General features: G+C 38.0%; 1 protein-coding gene across 6 annotated transcripts; it reads right to left on the bottom strand.

Moving 5' to 3' along the window:
- Nucleotides 1-17,621: 17,621 nt before the first annotated feature.
- On the bottom strand, nt 17,622-20,127 carry LOC110866936 (scarecrow-like protein 9). Of its 6 annotated transcripts, none has more exons than XR_002551446.2 (7): nt 19,976-20,127; nt 19,306-19,435; nt 19,154-19,211; nt 18,921-19,037; nt 18,468-18,671; nt 18,192-18,313; nt 17,622-17,897 (listed from the first exon to the last, which is right to left on the bottom strand). XR_002551446.2 is itself a non-coding variant. In XM_022116082.2 (3 exons), the coding sequence occupies exons 1-3, from the start codon at nt 18,496-18,498 to the stop codon at nt 17,817-17,819; spliced, it is 234 nt and encodes a 77-aa protein (XP_021971774.1). In that variant the 5' UTR covers nt 18,499-18,914; the 3' UTR covers nt 17,622-17,816. The 6 variants fall into 6 exon arrangements, 1 of the variants encoding a protein (XP_021971774.1); XR_002551447.2 differs by having other exon boundaries at nt 17,622-17,890; nt 18,468-18,707; XR_002551444.2 differs by having other exon boundaries at nt 18,468-18,707.
- Between the last annotated feature and the right edge of the window lie 718 nt (nt 20,128-20,845).

A 20,845-nucleotide genomic window follows, 5' to 3' on the forward strand; every position in this document is an offset into this window, starting at 1 on the left:
AGTGCAGTGATAGCGAGGAATTGCAGAATAGAGCACATAAACTTGGTCTGTTGGTTCCTAACTATAGTCTCGGTCTCTAAGACAGCGACCCGGACTAGGTCGTGTCTAACCTAATTCCTTATAGTTATGGTCTGATACCAATCTGTCACACCCCAACCGATGGCGGAATCATCGGCGCATGGCACTGAGCGAAACAGATTGTCCAGAAATTTCCACAACAACTATTAATACTATTCAGTTAAATGATACTTCCAATACCGTATCCCAAATAATAAAATATATTATTACAGATAACATCTAGTCAATTAATTATGTTCCGACAACTCAGATTTTAATTAAAACATAAAATAAATATTGTTCGAATGCTCCTAAAGACCCAGCCTGACAAGATCTACTGACAACTATGCACTTGTTGTTCTCTCCTGACAATCAACTATTTGTTGGGGGCCTCTAGAGCTTTATTCTAGCCTCACTTTCCTAGCAAGCAAACATCTTAAACACCTGTCACATACGTTAAAATAAAGTCAATACATATAATGTAAAGGTGCGCATACAAGTTTGATAATAGCATATAGAGTTCGAATAGTTTACGCATAACCAACACGTACACAGAGGAAAATGAAGCATGTTAATTATCGACATGGATCTATCGATACCAACGACTGCGGGTTGACTGTCCGAGATAGTTTGCAATACACGATTACCACCGTAATCCATGCAAGTAATTGTCCTTAACAACCCCCGTGTGAACAGGTGCTGAGTTCAAACTATAGTACTATGTTGCTAAGGCAGGTAGACAGCATTCCACGTGTAAACATAACAACAAGCATTCATTTAGTCACGTAATACATGCAATCGGTTAGCGTTCAAATAGTTGAGTAGTGTGTTCGATTGTGGTTTGATAAGTAACGTATGTAACACCCAAAAGTGCTAAAAGCAAAAAGGGATCGAGTATACTCACAACGATTGATTATGGATTGAAGGGAGCGCTTGAAAGTAGGGTTAGCCTGAATAGTTCGAAACGATGAGTGACGTGGAAATGCAAACAAGGGTAAATGGGTAGAACAGTGTGGTCGATCGAACAGTAGGTTCGATCGAACAACCTAACCGTTCGGTTGGTCTAACCGTTCGCGTAGTCTGCTTGATCGGTCGGAAGGCTCGATCGGTTGGACAGTTCAAGTGGATTGTTTCTTCCTTTGAGGAGGATGTGTTTGTGTATGATGGTTTGAACTTTTGAAGTTTTTGCAGCATTATTTAAAATCATTGAAGTGTTCTTACCTTTCAGGTCGGTCGACCGATCGAACGACCGATCGGTCGGCTTAACCGATCGGTTAGTCACTTCAGTTGCAAGTCCTTAATAGATGGTTACTCAGTTGGACAGCATGTCCGATCGAACAACATTCTAAGGCTTGACAGGTTTTGAAAACGATTAAGTGTTGAAGCATAGTATCTCATGATCCGAAGAGTAATGTTTACCAAACCAAGGTTCGATCGAACATTACTTCGTTCAATACCAGACTTCATGCATTTGAAAAGTGTGGGGCCATGTGTTAGCCGATCGGCTGGCCCGGTCGATCGGCTGGTACGTCCGATCGGTTAGGCTGTTCGTTCGGACAGCTTAGCCGTTCGGCCAGCATTCTGACCTGGTTGGCCTGTTGTCTAACACTTGGCTGTCTTGATTATTTGATGTCATATCGAGGTAGTTTGACAACGAGTTGAACCATGGAACCTTCGTTCTTACTGGTTTCCCCTGTTCGGACAGGAATCACCCAAGTCCGGCAGGTGAACGGTTCGGAACGGTAGTTTGTCGTTTAACCCGAAATCGGTAATCCTCGTAGTTAGAATCCGGATCTTGAACCACGTGGTTGTTAGAATGATTAGTGAGCTGGTTCAAGCTCCGTTTCTACCGGTTTGAAGGTGTTGAGTGTAAAAGAGTTGAAATAAAGTTGGAAAATCCGTCTTTCAATCTTTCACACCGTGAAATGTTTAGATCTATGGTAGATTTTAGTTTATTTATGTGGAAATCGGTTAGATCCAAGCCATTCATGGTTGAATGAGGCCAAAACATGATGTTCTTCAAGAACACCATGATGACATCATCCAAGAACACTTAGATCTTGGTGATTTCACAGTTAGAAATCAAGATTTGAAAGATAGAAAGGTGTAGAATCGTGCATTGATAAAAAACGTACAAGATTTGAAGTGAAAACTTACCGGAGTCGGAAGAAATCTGAGAAAAGGTGAAGAACAAGAACTGGTCGGTCAGAGCTTTCCAAAAGTGGTAAAGATGACAATGACAGCCCTATTTATAGGCTTCCCAAAGGGGAAAGTGCTGACCGATCGGCCAGGATCCCTGATCGACTGGCATGCTCGATCGAACAGCTGGTTCGATCGGCTGGCTTGTTCGATCAGTGATCTCATGTTCGATCAGTGGCTCGTTTTGAGTGTTTTGCGACGATTTTTGATATTTCGATTTCGATGGAGGATGATACGAATATGATAGAGTCTCCTAGTCAAATTACTTTTAGTCCCAACCACTATATCTAACATAAGCATCCATAGTTAGTATTCTCCTTTGATTTCGATTCGATGTAGTTGAGTTCGATTGCCATTCGAGTTTCGATTCGATTCGATTGATTACCACACACATAACATTAAGTAAACACGCACAAGTAACACATAAGGCACACACACGTATAATAATAACAAAATTCGCATAATTCGAGTTTCGAGTTCGATGATGATTCGATTAGCTTGATTATTGATTGATTAACTTTATTGCATTGTTACTTCCTGCTATTCGAGGTCGATAATCGGTTCGCAAAAATAGACATTCGATCACTTTAATTAGACAACACTTACTCCACATAATACAAAAATTAAAATAGACTATTAACAGTCAAAGAAGTCAAGCTTTGACTTTGACTTTGACATTCGAAAACACGGGGTGTTACAGCCTCCCCTTGTTTAGGGAATTTCGTCCCGAAATTAGGCTGAAAGCTACACAACACCGTGAATTACCAATTGGACGCTTCAGATCTTCATTTAAATAACTGCGGATACTTGGCCTTCATTTCGCTTTCGAGTTCCCAAGTGAACTCCGCGCCTCGTTTGCCTTCCCATCGGACTTTCACGATAGGGATGCGCGAACGTCTGAGTTGCTTGGTTTGACGATCCATGATTTCGACAGGCTTTTCCACGAAGTTCAGCGTTTCGTTCACTTGAAGATCGTCGAGCGGTACGATCAGATCATGGTCAGCAAGGCATTTTCGGAGGTTAGAGACGTGGAAAGTCGGGTGGACGTTACTAAGTTCCTCCGGTAGTTCGAGTCTATAGGAGACTTTTCTGATCCTTTCCAGAATCTTAAAAGGTCCAACATATCGAGGAGCTAGTTTCCCTTTCTTGCCGAATCTGACTACACCCTTCCAAGGTGATATCTTTAGGAGTACATAGTCGCCAACGTCAAATTCAAGGGGCTTGCGTCTTCTATCGGCGTAACTTTTATGTCTACTACGAGCTTTCAACAAGTTGTCTCGGATCTGGAGGATTTTGTCAGTCGTTTCTTGTAATAACTCGGGACCGGTTAGTTGTGAATGACCGATCTCATGCCACACAACGAACGACATCTTCTTCCATATAAGGCCTCGAATGGTGCCATTTGGATGCTGGCATGATAACTGTTGTTGTACGAGAATTCGACTAGCGACAGGTATTTGTTCCAACTACCACCGAAATCTATAGCACACGCACGGAGCATGTCTTCAAGAGTACGGATCGTCATCTCAGTCTGTCCGTCGGTTTGAGGATGGAATGCGGTACTTAGATTAAGCGACGTACCAAGCGCTGCTTGAAACGTTTCCCACAATCTCGAGGTAAACCGAGCATCACGGTCCGAGATGATGTCGCGAGGCGTACCATGATTACAAATGATCTCGTCGGTGTAGATTTGGGGTAGTCGTTCTACCTTGTAGTCTTCTCGTATTGGCAAAAAGTGGGCTGATTTGGTTAGACGATCAACTATAACGCAAATACTGTCGTGACCTGATGGCGTGGGTGGAAGTTTAGTTATGAAATCCATAGCTATACTCTCCCACTTCCATATAGGAATCGGCGGTTGTTCGAGTAAGCCAGAAGGTCTTTGGTGTTCAGCCTTAACTCTTGCACAAGTTAAACAACTTCCAACATATAGGGCGATATCCCGTTTCATGCCCGGCCACCAGTACTTATAACGAAGGTCCTGGTACATTTTATCGGCACCGGGATGAATAGAATATCGGGATTTGTGGGCTTCGTCCATTAAAATCTTTCGCAAATCGGTCCGCTTAGGGATCCAAATTCGGTCTAGATAATAGAAGATCCCATCTGATTTGCTTACTAACTGAGCTCCATCGTGATAGATCCTCTCTTTCTTCAATGTGCGCTCGTTAAAGCAAGCATGTTGAGCTTTGCGGATTAGGGTTTCAAGGTCATGCTGGGCTTGAACATTTCGAATACTGAGCACATAACTCTTTCTACTTAGCGCATCGGCAACAACATTCGCTTTGCCTGGGTGATAACGAATCTCACAGTCCTAATCGTTGAGAAGTTCTACCCATCGGCGTTGACGCATATTTAGTTCCCTTTGATTGAAGATGTGTTGTAAACTCCTGTGATCGGTGAAGATCGTACACTTAGTACCATACAGGTAGTGTCGCCAAATCTTTAATGCAAAGACAACCGCGCCTAGCTCGAGGTCATGGGTTGTATAGTTCTTCTCGTGGATCTTGAGTTGGTGAGATGCATAAGCTATAACCTTGTCTCGTTGCATGAGAACACAGCCAAGACCGAGGTTGGAAGCATCACAGTAGACAATGAAGTCGTTGCTTCCGACGGGCAGCGTAAGAATTGGAGCATTGCACAGCATATGCTTAAGAGTTTGAAAGGCTGACTCTTGTGCGGTTCCCCACACAAAAGGCTTGTCCTTATGAGTAAGAGCGGTAAGCGGCACAGCGATCTTCGAGAATCCTTCAATAAATCTTCGATAATAGCCCACTAGTCCGAGAAAAGAACGAACTTCAGACGGGTTCTTAGGCGTAATCCAACTCTTAACTGCTTTAATCTTCGCGGGATCGACGTGTATACCTTGACTATTCACGATGTGACCCAGAAACTGAACCTCCTCTAACCAGAATTCGCACTTGGAGAACTTGGCATAGAGTTGATTCCCCTGAAGTAACTCGAGAACCAAACGTAGATGTTGCGCGTGTTCGGCTTTCGACTCGGAATAGATCAAGACATCGTCGATGAACACAATGACGAAACGGTCTAGAAATGGCTTACACACGCGATTCATCAGATCCATAAAAATCGCGGGTGCGTTAGTTAAACCAAAAGTCATAACAACGAATTCATAATGGCCATAACGAGTTCGAAAAGCGGTTTTGGGGATGTCATCCTCTTGAATCCGCAATTGATGATAGCCTGAACGTAGATCAATCTTAGAGAAACACTTGGCGCCTTGCAGCTGATCAAATAAGTCATCGATTCGGGGCAGATGGTATCGATTCTTGATGGTTAACTTATTCAACTCCCGATAGTCGATGCACATGCTGAACGACCCATCCTTCTTTTTGACGAAAGGGACTGGCGCACCCCAAGGAGAGGTGCTCGGGCGAATAAAGCCTTTTTCAAGCAATTCCTGGAGTTGGTTTGAAAGTTCCCGCATTTTGGATGGAGCGAGTCGATAAGGAGCCTTGGCAACGGGGTTAGCTCCAGGAATGAGGTCAATACGAAAGTCGATATCACGACTTGGCGGAAGTCCTGGGAGATCATCAGGGAACACCTGAGGAAACTCACGGACCACTGGGACGTCTTTAACTTCGGCTTTCTTTTTCTTTTCCTTCTCTGCTACTACAATGTTGGCCAAGAACGCTCTGTATTCCTTGCGGAGATACTTGCTAGCTTGGACACACGACATGAGCTTGAGACCTTTTGATGCTGTTTCACCGTACACGCATAGCGTATCACCGTTTGCGAGCAAAAATCGAATCATCTTATCAAAGCACACAACTTCAGTGTGGTTTTTGCGAAGAAAGTCCATGCCTACTATGACGTCGAAGCTTCCGAGTTGCATCGGAATGAGATCGATTGGGAAGATGTGATTGTTAAGCTCGAGGGTACAATCACGGAGAACAGAATTAACGATGACAGTTCTTCCAGTAGCGACTTCGACTTCGAATGACGAGGAAAGATAAGAGCGCTTACGACTAAGGAGTTTCTCGAATTCAAACGACACAAAGCAATTATCGGCTCCAGTATCAAACAAACATGATGCATAAATACCATTCACAAGGAACGTACCATTGACCACGTTGTTGTCAGCCTGAGCCTGACGGGCATTGATGTTGAAGGTTCGGGCACGAGCTGCTTGCTGCTGCTGCTGAGGCTGCTGCTGCTGGGGCTCTTGCTTCACCACCCTGTTCGGGCACATGTTGGCGAAGTGGTTAGGATCACCACATGTAAAGCAAACTCGAGCATTGACCACGGGTGCTTGAGCTGCTGGTTGACCTTGGGGGCGAGGAGTAGAGCTTGGTTGGCAGTGGCTTGAACTGGGGCTTGACGAGGACCATAGCGACAGTTCGCAGTGAAATGACCGTAAAGGTTGCAGTGAGCGCAAAAACGACAGGCTAGTCCCATCGGATGATGATACGAGCATGTCGGGCAGAGCGGCTGGGGACCTGTGTATGCACGCTTTGCTGGCGGGGTGCATTGGTCACTGGAGCTTGTCGGTGGTGCAATTGCTGCTGAGCTGGTACAGCTTGGAGAGGAGCAGCAGTTGTTGTGACAACACAGTTCTTGTTGCTGGAGCTGCTGTTGTTGTGCTTCTTCTTGCGGTGTGAGGATTTGGAGGGTTGAGCAGTGGTGGTGTCGGTGGATGTTGCTGTGGTGGCTTGATGCAGAGACTTGGATGGCTTATCCCAGAAACTAGACTTTACCCGCTTGTCATTGATCTCAGCGGCAAGTAGGTAGGTCTCTTCTGTAACGCCCTGCGTTTTCAAACTTCCTACACATAGAAACCTTGCGTGAAATTCTATCTTTGGAAATCTTGTGTTCTTATAACCATTCTTTCATCGTAATCGTTGTAAAATACGGAACTTGCTTCGTAAATAAAACTTGTGTCATACATACTTCTTTCATAGTCATATGTCTAACTTGTGAACAAACGACTCATGTTCGTAGTACTTGCAAACGTATGATAATCCTACCAATGCATGACATACATACCTCGTTCCATACTTACATACAAGTCTTATACCTAATCATATTAATTTTATACTTATGTAACCTTTAGAGCAAGCCTCATACACTTAAATACCCTAAAATGGACATAAAACACGTAATATATAACATCTAGACATGTTACAAATCCTTAAAATAAAAAAAAATAAAAATGTTGTTCCTGGCAAAGGCTTACGGACCGTAAGCCTCACCCCTTACGGTCCGTAAAGGGGTCTGGCAGGTAGAAAGTTCAAACAGCCGCGATTTTTGCACGAAATCCCATCTCCAACTCTCACCCAATGGCCTCTAATCACCATTAAAACACTCACCAACCTAACCTAACTCTTCCCCTATAAATACCTCACTAATCCAAGTCCTAAACACTTTACAAACTCAATCAAATCACTCCAAAACTCTCCAAATCGTAGCTGCAAATCAGTGTTCGAGCAGATTCATCAAGCTTCACTAAAATGAGCATAACTTCTTCATTTCTTGTCCGTTTTCATCGATTCTTCTTCCTACTTGTTTGGATTGACCTAAGGAACATTTCCACAGGTTTTCCATGGAAAACCAAGGTCTGGAATGTCCCCAAATAGGCTCCAAAGTGGGCTGTTCGTTTCTGTTTTTATCTAAAACTTTGTTAAACTTAGTAAACTTGAGTTAATCTCATCTCATACCTATGTCCCAATGCTTACAACTTATCCCATGGTTGGTTAAGCTTAAAAACAAGGTTGAGACATTTAAAATCAGAGGATTAGACCTCATAAACTTGGTGTTTTGTCTAGGGTTTCAACCCACAAATCATGTCAAACATAGCCTTTGATACATGAGTGATTATGGAACAACTTGGGTTGTCCCAAACATACAATCCTCACATGATTTGATGATTTCTATTAGTTAGTTTACCTTACATACTTGTAGTGACCTTAGTTCATGACCCTCCTTGGTTGTTTTTACATCAAGTGTAGTGGTGAACATTCAAGGGGTTCCTAAATGGAAGCTTGTCCTTCCTACCCCATACATGACATCTATGATAACACGAGGTGCCTAAATGAAGATCCTAATCTTCTACCTCCTACTTGAATTATTGGACTAAATAATATGTAGTACTTAACCTAGATATATATATATATACACTCATTCGAACCTTTGATATTAAACTCATGTTTATATGTTAAAGTAGTAGAACATCACCTAAGACCTAAACCTTGTTGTGATTCTTATGGGTGTCCAACTCATGAAAACATTATCATAACCCTTGTGGTTACCAAGTGTCATACAAGTGTTAAGTGTTGAAGATGATTATTTTCACATGCTATACTCATATCTTACTTTCATGTTGTTTTAAATGCCGAATCTCGACTCTAAGCATACGTGAACTTTAACCCTACACATTCAATCTTCTAACCTCATCAACTCGTCAATAAATGGATAATTGGAAAGCATATGCAACCTTTGTGAGTATACTCGTATTTCCCCCTTTTTACTTTTACCACTTTTGGGGTGTAACATGTTTATCTATCAACAAACTTACACATGAACATTTTGCTTAAACACATGAACATTCCTATAACATGCTTGTATACGTGATGGCTTGATACTTTAAACTTGGGTGATTCTTATGTGTAGAACTTATCATTAACTTCGTACGAGCCAAACCGTGACATATGTAGCGCTATAGGATTAACGACCCGCCCTTTATCATCGGTTATGTCATGAGCATATTGCGTTTTCTTGGTTTGATATGTTAGACACATGCCATGTTTAAACGTTTATCTTGAATCACATGCTTGCTATGAGGAATTGTTCAAACTTATCTATTGCTATGTACGTATCAAACTTGTATACTCGCCTTTGTTTTTGCATTGAACTTTATTTTAACATGTTACAGGTGGATGTTGACGATGCGTGGAATCTAGTAGGATGCTTAGATACACACTTAGAAAGAATCGTATTTGTATTGTATCATTTTATTATTCATGTTGTTGTACTTTGTTTCAAAACCTTGTACTTGATTCTTTAGAAATGAAATGAAACGATTATTTAAATACTTGTCACAATTATTAGCGTTATGATGTCTCGAGCAATCTTCACACTTCGTCTCATCCCGATGTTTCCGCCATTGGTTGGGGTGTGACATCTTCGATTGTTGCTGGCTTGGCGGCATGCACAAAATCAGAGACACAATCTGGCAGGGTTCGGATGTACTTCTTGATGGCCATATCTGGCGTCTTGACTTGATCAGCACAAATGATGCTGAGCTGCTTGAAGCGAGCGGTTAAAGCAGCGTTGTCTCCATCCTTCTGCTTAATCGTCCAAAACTCGTCCTCCAGCTTTTGGCGTTCATGGGGAGGGCAGAATTCGTCCATCATAATGGCCTTTAGCTCTTCCCAGGTCAGCTCATAAGCTGCTTCATTCCCGCGTTTGTTTTGTTCAGCCGTCCACCAGTCTAGAGCTCGGGACTGGAAGACGCCTGTTGCATTGAGGGTGCGGAGATTCTCAGGACAACCGCTTTGGCACAGAGTGACTTCAACTGAATCGAACCAGTGAAACATGGCGGTAGGGCCATCTTCTCCAGTGAATTCTTTGGGTCCGCATGCTTTGAACTGCTTGAAGCTGAAAGCATTCTTGTTTGAGTCCTTAGGGATGTCAGTTCGCGACTCCTCAGAAGATTTGCTGACGTTTTCATACACCTCACTCACGGCTTTAGCCACTTGCTTGGCGATGATAGCGGCGAGACGCTTGTCTCTCTTCTCTTGGCGAGTCAGATGGTGCCGGGATCCAGATGACGACATGGTCTGCAACAGACATCGTCACAGGACTCAACGCAATGTAATCGAATCTCACTTCACACGTCTAGACTACTAAAGCTCAGGAATACGAGTAAGGCACGAATCACATCAACACAAAATCACGAAATGGCACAAAATCCACATAACCACAGAAGCACATAAGCAAGTAGGGCACAGAAGCACAGAAGCACATAAACACTTACACACTAAGCACAGATGCAGTCAGAATACAGAAACCTATCCTTCCAAGCTCGCATGTCGTTTGTATATCGATCGCGTATAGTATATCGAATAGCACAGTATAGTATGGCCTAACTTAGTTATATAGCATAGCATAGCATAATATCGTCTAGATTGCAACAACTGGGTATCGAATTGAGATAGAATAGTAAATGCGAATTGTGTGTGTTGATCGAAATGATAGCAAAAATTGAATGACTTTCCGGAAATATAAACACGTAAACAGATAAAGCACACATAAACACATAAGATCAACGCGTCATCAGAGTACACGGTTGCGGTTCTCAGAATCGAAACACAAAAAAAATCGAGAGATAGATTGTCTGCGGCTACTAGACATCGACTATCCAAAGCGATTCGACTATTCACAGTAGACTTGTCGTCACTTTCGACTCTAGGGGTCGTGCTTCTGCCTCGATTCTTGGACATTCCACATGCACTCCCTAGGTCATACTTGTGAGTTCAGGTCGTTGGAGTCCGTCGAAGCTTTGGTGAGATGAAATAAGGTTCGGAACAAATTGTCAAGGTTAGGGTTTCACCCCTGGCTTAGCAATTTCTTCCTTGTTTTAAGGGAAGTCGAGGAGATTTTCATCAAAATGTGGATTTCACTCCTGATTTGGTATAATTTTCCTCGTTTGTTACTGAAAATAATAAGGTAAGCATAAATAAATGGATAAAATCAGCATTTAACCAAGCAATCTAGTCGGGAGTTTGTGGTTTTCACACCTAATCCTGACTAAATCACTTGACTTTAATTGAAAACTCGAGTGCAGTGATAGCGAGGAATTGCAGAATAGAGCACATAAACTTGGTCTGTTGGTTCCTAACTATAGTCTAGGTCTCTAAGACAGCGACCCGGACTAGGTCGTGTCGAACCTAATTCCCTATAGTTATGGCTCTGATACCAATCTGTCACACCCTAACCGATGGCGGAATCATCGGCGCATGGCACTGAGCGAAACAGATTGTCCAGAAATTTCCACAACAACTATTAATACTATTCAGTTAAATGATACGTCCCATACCGTATCCCAAATAATAAAATATATTATTACAGATAACATCTAGTCAATTAATTATGTTCCGACAACTCAGATTTTAATTAAACATAAAATAAATATTGTTCGAATGCTCCTAAAGACCCAGCCTGACAAGATCTATTGACAACTATGCACTAGCTGTTCTCTCCTGACAGACAACTATTTGTTGGGGGCCTCTAGAGCTTTATTCTAGCCTCGCTTTCCTAGCAAGTAAACATCTTAAACACCTGTCACATACGTTAAAATAAAGTCAATACATATAATGTAAAGGTGAGCATACAAGTTTGATAATAGCATATAGAGTTTGAATAGTTTACGCATAACCAGCACGTACACAGAGGAAAACGAAGCATGTTAATTATCGACATGGATCTATCGATACCAATGACTGCGGGTTGACTGTCCGAGATAGTTTGCAATACACGATTACCACTGTAATCCATGCAAGTAATTGTCCTTAACAACCCCCGTGCGAACGGGTGCTGAGTCCAAACTATAGTACTATGTTGCTAAGGCGGGTAGACAGCATTCCACGTGTAAACATAACAACAAGCATTCATTTAGTCACGTAATACATGCAATCGGTTAGCGTTCAAATAGTTGAGTAGTGTGTTCGATTGTGGTTTGATAAGTAACGTATGTAACACCCAAAAGTGCTAAAAGCAAAAAGGGATCGAGTATACTCACAGTGATTGATTATGGATTGAAGGGAGCGCTTGAAAGTAGGGTTAGCCTGAATAGTTCGAAACGATGAGTGACGTGGAAATGCAAACAAGTGTAAATGGGTAGAACAGTGTGGTCGATCGAACAGTAGGTTCGATCGAACAGCCTAACCGTTCGGTTGGTCTAACCGTTCGGGTAGTCTGCTCGATCGGCCGGAAGGCTCGATCGGTTGGACAGTTCAAGTGGATTGTTTCTTCCTTTGAGGAGGATGTGTTTGTGTATGATGGTTTGAACTTTTGAAGTTTTTGCAGCATTATTTAAAATCATTGAAGTGTTCTTACCTTTCAGGTCGGTCGATCGATCGAACGGGTCGGTCGATCGGTCGGCTTAACCGATCGGTTAGTCACTTCAGTTGCAAGGCCTTAATAGATGTTTACTCAGCCGGACAGCATGTCCGATCGAACAACATTCTAAGGCTTGATAGGTTTTGAAAACGATTAAGTGTTGAAGCATAGTATCTCATGATCCGAAGAGTAATGTTTACCAAACCAAGGTTCGATCGAACATTACTTCGTTCAATACCAGACTTCATGCATTTGAAAAGTGTGGGGCCATGTGTTAGCCGATCGGCTGGCCCGGTCGATCGGCTGGTAGGTCCGATCGGTTAGGCTGTTCGTTCGGACAGCCTAGCCGTTCGGCCAGCATTCTGACCTGGTTGGCCTGTCGTCTAACACTTGGCTGTCTTGATTATTTGACGTCATATCGAGGTAGTTTGACAACGAGTTGAACCATGGAACCTTCGTTCTTACTGGTTTCCCGTGTTCGGACAGGAATCACCCAAGTCCGGCAGGTGAACGGTTCGAAACGGCAGTTTGTCGTTTAACCCGAAATCGGTAATCCTCGTAGTTAGAATCTGGGTCTTGAACCACGTGGTTGTTAGAATGATTAGTGAGCTGGTTCAAGCTCTGTTTCTACCGGTTTGAAGGTGTTGAGTGTAAAAGAGTTGAAATAAAGTTGGAAAATCCGTCTTTCAATCTTTCACACCGTGAAATGTTTAGATCTATGGTAGATTTTAGTTTATTTATGTGGAAATCGGTTAGATCCAAGCCATTCATGGTTGAATGAGGCCAAAACATGATGTTCTTCAAGAACACCATGATGACATCATCCAAGAACACTTAGATCTTGGTGATTTCACAGTTAGAAATCAAGATTTGAAAGATAGAAAGGTGTAGAATCGTGCATTGATAAAAAACTTACAAGATTTGAAGTGAAAACTTACCGGAATCGGAAGAAATCTGAGAAAAGGTGAAGAACAAGAGCTGGTCGGTCAGAGCTTTCCAAAAGTGGTAAAGATGACAATGACAGCCCTATTTATAGGCTTCCCAAAGGGGAAAGTGCTGACCGATCGGCCAGGATCCCTGATCGACTGGCATGCTCGATCGAACAGCTGGTTCGATCGGCTGGCTTGTTCGATCAGTGATCTCCTGTTCGATCAGTGGCCCCTTTTGAGTGTTTTGCGCCGATTTTTGATATTTCGATTTCGATGGAGGATGATACGAATACGATAGAGTCTCCTAGTCAAATTACTTTTAGTCCCAACCACTATATCTAACATAAGCATCCATAGTTAGTATTCTCCTTTGATTTTGATTCGATGTAATTGAGTTCGATTGCCATTTGAGTTTCGATTCGATTCGATTGATTACCACACACATAACATTAAGTAAACACGCACAAGTAACACATAAGGCACACACACACGTATAATAATAACAAAATTCGCATAATTCGAGTTTCGAGTTCGATGATGATTCGATTAGCTTGATTATTGATTGATTAACTTTATTGCATTGTTACTTCCTGCTATTCGAGGTCGATAATCGGTTCGCATAAATAGACATTCGATCACTTTAATTAGACAACACTTACTCCACATAATACAAAAATTAAAATAGACTATTAACAATCAAAGAAGTCAAACTTTGACTTTGACTTTGACATTCGAAAACACGGGGTGTTACGACTTGTCATTCTCTCATTTAATTGATTAAAATTATTAATAATACTAATAATATTTAATCTAATCTAATACAAATAATAATAATATTTAATCTAATCTAATACAAATAATAACAATATTTAATCTAATCTAATAATGATAAGAATAACAACAAATTAAAACGTAATAACATTTTATCCTTCTGCTATTAAATAATAAATTAAACTGAAAAAATAATACTAGCTTTAAGATGTTGGATATACTTAAGTCAAATATTATACCTTGAAAATTAAATAAACAATGCCCGATTTTTTTTAACTATCAATATGGATTGTCTAAGTTATCATATCCTTTAAATTTTATTCTGAAAACAATGTCTAATTTATTAACTTTCTATAAAGGTAATATATTAATTTTTCATAAAATTATCTTCAAATTATTTAAATAAATTCATTTTATTATCGATATTCGCGATACATCAAAATGGTTCATTTATCTATAACGTTCTATAAATTAGTCTGTTTGTATCCCGATACATCAAAATGGTTAATTTATATATAACGTTCTATAAATTAGCCTGTATGTATACTTTTCACCGTAATTAATATTTACATATAAGATTCCTGCATATTTTTGTGTGTTCTTTTAGCTAAGAAACATCTAAATGATCATGTATTTATTTACTTATATGCGTATTAAATTAGATTAGATTATACAGGATAAGATATTATACAGTTATTATACCAATAAGCTACAATATGTATATTATTAGATATATAATATATCCCCATAATAAATATAAATGGATCGTTTTGTCATATAGTAGAATCAACATATATTGTTTAGTATAACGGGTTATTTATTAATTTTATTTACTTATATGCGTATTAAATTAGATTAGATTATACAGGATAAGGGATTATACAGTTATTATACCAATAAGCTACAATATGTATATTATTAGATATATAATATATCCCCATAATAAATATAAATGGATCGTTTTGTCATATAGTAGAATCAATATATATTGTTTAGTATAACGGGTTATTTATGAATTTTATTTACTTATATGCGTATTAAATTAGATTAGATTATACAGGATAAGGGATTATACAATTATTGTACCAATAAGCTACAATATGTATATTATTAGATGATATATAATATATCCACATAATAAATATAAATGGATCTTTTTGTCATGTAGTAGAATCAATATATATTGTTTAGTATAACGGGTTATTTATTAACTAGTTTATAGTCCCGTGTCTTACACAGGATGAATGATAAGATTGGTTGTATTCAATGAACAAAATAATTACAAAATTTGAATCATTTTTGATATTGCACATGTTAAAAATAAATTTTGATATAAACACGTATTCACTAACCGACGAAAGAATGTGACGAAAATTCTTAAATCTCATCCTTATCTTGGGGATTGAGACAAATTAGTAAAAAACCGACGAACAGATAAAGGTTTTTTAAAATTTGGGGATGATAATGAGAAGGATATCAAGTTAAAGACAATATAACATTACTCACTATAAATGATGTGTTTAAGCAAATACTTTATATTTATTTGTTACTTTAGTAATACTAATTAGATATACATAAAATATATATTTATATAACAATTAAATTTCTATATTATGTTATGATATGATACGTAAAGAATGTGACGAAAATTCTTAAATCTCATCCTTATCTTGGGGATTGAGACAAATTAGTAAAAAACCGACGAACACATAATGGTTTCTTTAAAATTTTCGGAAGATAATGAGAAGGCTCTTAAATTTTAATTGAGATAGAGTTGGTGGCTGGAAATAATGGTGATGGAGATGGATTGTGATGGGTAATGGTATATCTAATTCTAATAAAAATATTAAGTTAATCTCATATAATATTCACTCTTTCAATTCATTAATAATATTATTAATTAATTATTTTTTTGAATTAATAGATAAATTCATCACAAAATATTTAGTTGAAATATTCACTTCACTAGATTATTTATAATATATAAACTCAAATCCGAGTGTTATTATTTTACATATTTTTGTGGTGTTGATATGAAATATTGATGCATATAACTAAAAAAATAACATTTTTAATAACGTACCACTATAAAAAATAATATTTTAATAGCGTAACACCATGTTTCTTAGATAATAGCAATTATTTTTTCTCAAACTTGATTTAGTCAAAACAGATAATGTAAACTAAACCATATGCTTATTCATTTTAAGAAATAATAAAATCATAGATTTTAAAATTATAGATAATTTATATATTTTTTAATTATAAATTAGAATTAGATATTAATTAGTTAATAATATCATTAATATTAATGAATTGATGGAGAAAATGCCATGTGGCATTTTTGAGAGTCTTTTATTAGAATTAGATATCAATTTCAATGAGTATTAATATACAATTATTTTCATTTTTCCTCTTATCTCTTATTTATTTAATTTTCTTTTCTCAACTATTTTTTGTTTTGTTTTTACTTATCAATAACTATTTAATATTTCATTGATTCGGCTAGGTGTAACACTCAAGTTTCTAACCTATTACTAAATAAAAAAACAAAGTAAAATGTTATAACTTATGTAATACACAAGTTTCTAACCTAATAATAAATAAATAAACAAAGTAAAATATAATAAAAATTATATAGCACATCAAAGTTCATTTTCAAAAAACATATATTGACGACTATGTGTGTTAACCGATTACATTATATGTATTCAAGCCGTGTAATACACGCGTTTATTAAATCTGTGCAACGCACGTGTTTTTAAAGATGTAACTTTTTTATTACTTAGTATATAAAATTAATATTTATTCAACCCGGGTTCTAACCTAGTAATAATATAATAAATTATAATATTTGCGTTTACAATCTCATTTGGTAAGCTATAATATTTGCGTTGAGAGGGAATACAATCTCATATGGTAAGCTATTAGAAAGGCCCAATTAGTTAGTAGGCCGATTTGGTTTTGCTTATAACTAGCCAGAAAATACTCTATTTAATTAATAGTAAGTTTATTTCATGTATTTGCAGAAATGTGATTTGATATTCTATGGTATATCTTATTGTAGTTCCTGTAAGGATTGTTGACCCAACAAAGGACTTGAATGCTTACGGCCTTGGTAACGTTGACTGGAAGGAACAGGTGGAAGGGTGGAAGCTAAAACAGGAGAAAAATATGCAAATGACAAACAGATATGGCGGTGAAGGAAAAGAAGGCGACAGGATTGAACGGACTGGATCAAATGGAGAAGAATTGCAAATGTAGGTGCATTTCAGTTTCATTATTATTATTATTAGAACTAGGTTATCACCCGGGACTGCTTCCCGGGTTGGAGAAAATTATTTAGATAAACATTAAGTGTGTAAATAAAATAAAATACAAACAAAGTGCCATGTTACATAAATTAGTGACAAGTGGAAATATAATTTAAAGATAGTCGAGTCACTTTGTAGATCAAATCCTTCAAGTTGCCAAAACCTTTTTTTGAGTAAATCGAGTCTCTTTTACAAAAAAAAACCAAAAAAGTATAAAAATAGTCTTTTAATATAAAATTAACACCAACCAAAAGCCATGACTACAATAAGACAATACAAAACAATACTTTTTTTTTTCTAATAATGAGGTTCAGCTATTTATTATATAAAATCCACCAAAAATTGAGCATTGTATGGTCCCCTTTACAATGGCACCAACAATGCAGAACCACTACAACCAACAACCTACAGTGAACAATTAGTAACATAGCAAAGTAGACCAATCCTTGAAGCCATCCTCTTCACCCTAACTGCCATCACCGTGGAGTTCTTCCGTCGCCGTCGAGTTCTTGAAGCCATCCTCCATTGTCATTTGCAGAACTAAAATCTAAAATAAAATAGATAAAAAAAATGCAATCAATTGTTTTATATGGACTAATATAGTGTTACTAATCATCTTTAAGTGCTTGTTTTATATGGACTAATATAGTGTTATTATGTAATTTGTTGTTAGCCATCGAGCTTCAGAGGAGCACCATGATACTATTATAACTTGTGACATATAACTTAATAATAAAATATCAAATGTTAACCTCGTGTGACAACGACATGTTAGAAATTGCTGGAGTTTTCATATCAAAAGCAGCTGAGGTGGCGCCTGGTGTCTGGCGTGTTTTCATACCTGATTTAGTAGATCGAATGCACCCCTTTGGTCATTAGCCGCAACGGCTTGTGCACAAAGCGTCAAGAGCATTCGCAACTCCACCACATCCTTGTTTACACCTTTTTTACCGCGACCCTTACCTACGTCAGACATGTCATTGAACAACACATACCAGCTATAGCTTTTAAAAAAATGATAAAAAATCAGTTAAAAAATTTTGAAGCCAAAGCACCAAAGCGTTAACAAATTTTAGTTAACAAATACTATTTTTAAAAGAGTGAGAAGATTCAATACCTTCAACGCAAAGTAACATGTCGTCGAACATCTTTGGTCGCACAGTTGGTTCCGTATAAATTGCAGATTGTTTGGATATCCTCCCGTCTTCGACACTTTCTTTCGAATACGGTTTTTCTTTCCTCGTGATTATTTGGGAACGGAAAAACCGAGTTCGTGTTTCTTCTAGGCCTTTAGCATCACATTATTAGCCTATTCAGTCGCCTGTAGATCTAAGATCGTATCACTGCTAAGCTGGAACTGCATAAGCGAATCAGCAAAACAATATATAGCACTGTTGTTATTGTTCGACGAGCAGTAAGACGAATGAGATCCGGTCCGCGATTCAATTTAAAAACAATATATAACACGGCTGTTATTATTCAATTTCTAAGTTAACCATATCACATTTTTTAATACATAGGATAATTGTCAATCATTTAAAAACAAAACATATAAAACAATTTCACATACCATGGCTTCCAACGCCAGAGCATGGAATTAATAGTCAAAGGGTAGAATGAGAATTTAGGTTCTTTGAGAAGCTTCTTCATAACTGTATGGCAGCTCAAACCCTTCATCCTTTGCTACCTGGTCAAGTAAAGTAACAGAATATTATGAACAGATAAGTAATTTAAAATCAATACAAATTTCTATAACCTATCAAAAACAAAACTAATACAAACATAAAGATTATAAACACCTACCTTAACATTCTTGCCTGCTGCTCCTTGTGCATTTGCAGCCAATTGGGCACAATAATTTCTAATCAAAATCATATCAAATTGAGTCAAGAACAATAATAACATATATCTTACAAACAATGACTTCATAATCAAATCAAATTTAAGCCAAGAACCTTGAGATGGGGCGACATATATGAGTCGGTTTTCCAGTTTCGACAACAATGGTTGGAGCAAGATTGCCGATATTACCTAAGACTCCCCGGTTTCTTCTTTCTTTCTGTCCCACATTATTCTGCTTTAAATCTGGTACAGAAAAATCAGACAATCCATGAAATATAATCTTAAAATCATTCATATCTGATACAAAAACAAAACAGTAATTAATAAATTCTAAGGTTTTTTGCAGTGGAATTATCCTACAAAACAATAAAACTTAAGAACAATCATATCATTCATATGTATGACAGATTCATCATTAAGTTTAATGAACATCAAACAATTTATATAAATGTAGTCTGTGTAATTAAGTTTCATGAACATCAAACAATTTATATAAACAGTTTAATGTATTCTTAAATATAATGTTTACGAATTACAATGTACCCTAAACCCTGCCCCTTTTCAGTGGATGTTCGAAGCTCCATCTTACACGTAAAAAAAAAAAAGAAACCGATTAATTTCACTAATGTAATATGTATTAGAGCACAAAAGCAGAATCTCTAATGTGGCGGCGTCGATTATCGGAACCAAAACGCACCTTGAAGAGAATGGCGTCGATAGAAAATTAGGGTTCGAAAGAGTATGGTTATAAATCGTGAAAAATGAGCAATAATAAAGGTGTACCTGATGGTTGAAACGATTCGATTGCAGAGGTTGATGGATTACAGAGCTTGAAGGAGAAGAAGATGAACAAATGGAAATCTAGGGTTTTGTTAAAGAAGCGTACATGAGAAGAGAAGAGGAGTACAGGAACGGGTCATAAAAACATAATACGGATCCAGTGTCAACCCATCCAATTTCCCGCCAAAACCACATCTAAGAAGCCCTAATATTGCGACACGTGTCCCATATTTTTTTCATTTATTATATATAATAGATTATTTTAAGTTAACCTACAAAAGTAGATTTGGAACAACGCTCAAAACGAACCCGTCGATGACATGGAGGACGAAGACTAGTAGCTTATTTTAATATATTACGATTTTTTTAAGTTTGTGTTTTTTTTAAAGTTTATTTTTTTAAGTTTATGTAATGTTTTTGAATATTAATGAAAGTATTTTGTTAGTTTATTTGTTAAATGTTAAAAAAAAGTAGAAGATTAAAAAAATAAAAAAACATAAAAGTGGTGGGGTAGGATCATCTAGGACCATCCTCCATACCCTCTAGTTTTGTAGGATGGACCATTCTTGGGAGGACTATGACGTGGCGCCTACGTGGCGGATCATCCTCCCTTGAAGGACCATCACCATACCCTCTAGCCTTACATTACATATTTGAAAATATAACACACAATCTAATTAAATTAAGATTTTCATTCAATAAATTAAGTTATAACTAGGTATTTTGTTGCAAGTTTAGTCCTTTACCTAGGTATTTTGTTGCGATTTTAGTCCTTTACACCCAACAATTAACAGGGTTTTTTAACTGGGTTGGGTGTAAAGGACTAAACTTGCAACAAAATACCTAGTAAAGGACACCACCTGTCAACATTCG

The sequence above is a fragment of the Helianthus annuus genome, chromosome 1 (genome assembly GCF_002127325.2).
Source record: "Helianthus annuus cultivar XRQ/B chromosome 1, HanXRQr2.0-SUNRISE, whole genome shotgun sequence".
NCBI lineage: Eukaryota > Viridiplantae > Streptophyta > Magnoliopsida > Asterales > Asteraceae > Helianthus > Helianthus annuus.

Excerpts from the sequence above, each read along its gene's own strand:
- LOC110866936 (XM_022116082.2), bottom strand. The coding sequence starts at position 18,498 with ATGTTCGACGACATGTTACTTTGCGTTGAAG. Across the intron at positions 18,314-18,467 it reads CATGTTACTTTGCGTTGAAG|GTAAGGGTCGCGGTAAAAAA; the intron begins GTATTGAATCTT and ends TGTCTGACGTAG. Across the intron at positions 17,898-18,191 it reads CATTCGATCTACTAAATCAG|ATTTTAGTTCTGCAAATGAC; the intron begins GTATGAAAACAC and ends ATTTTATTTTAG.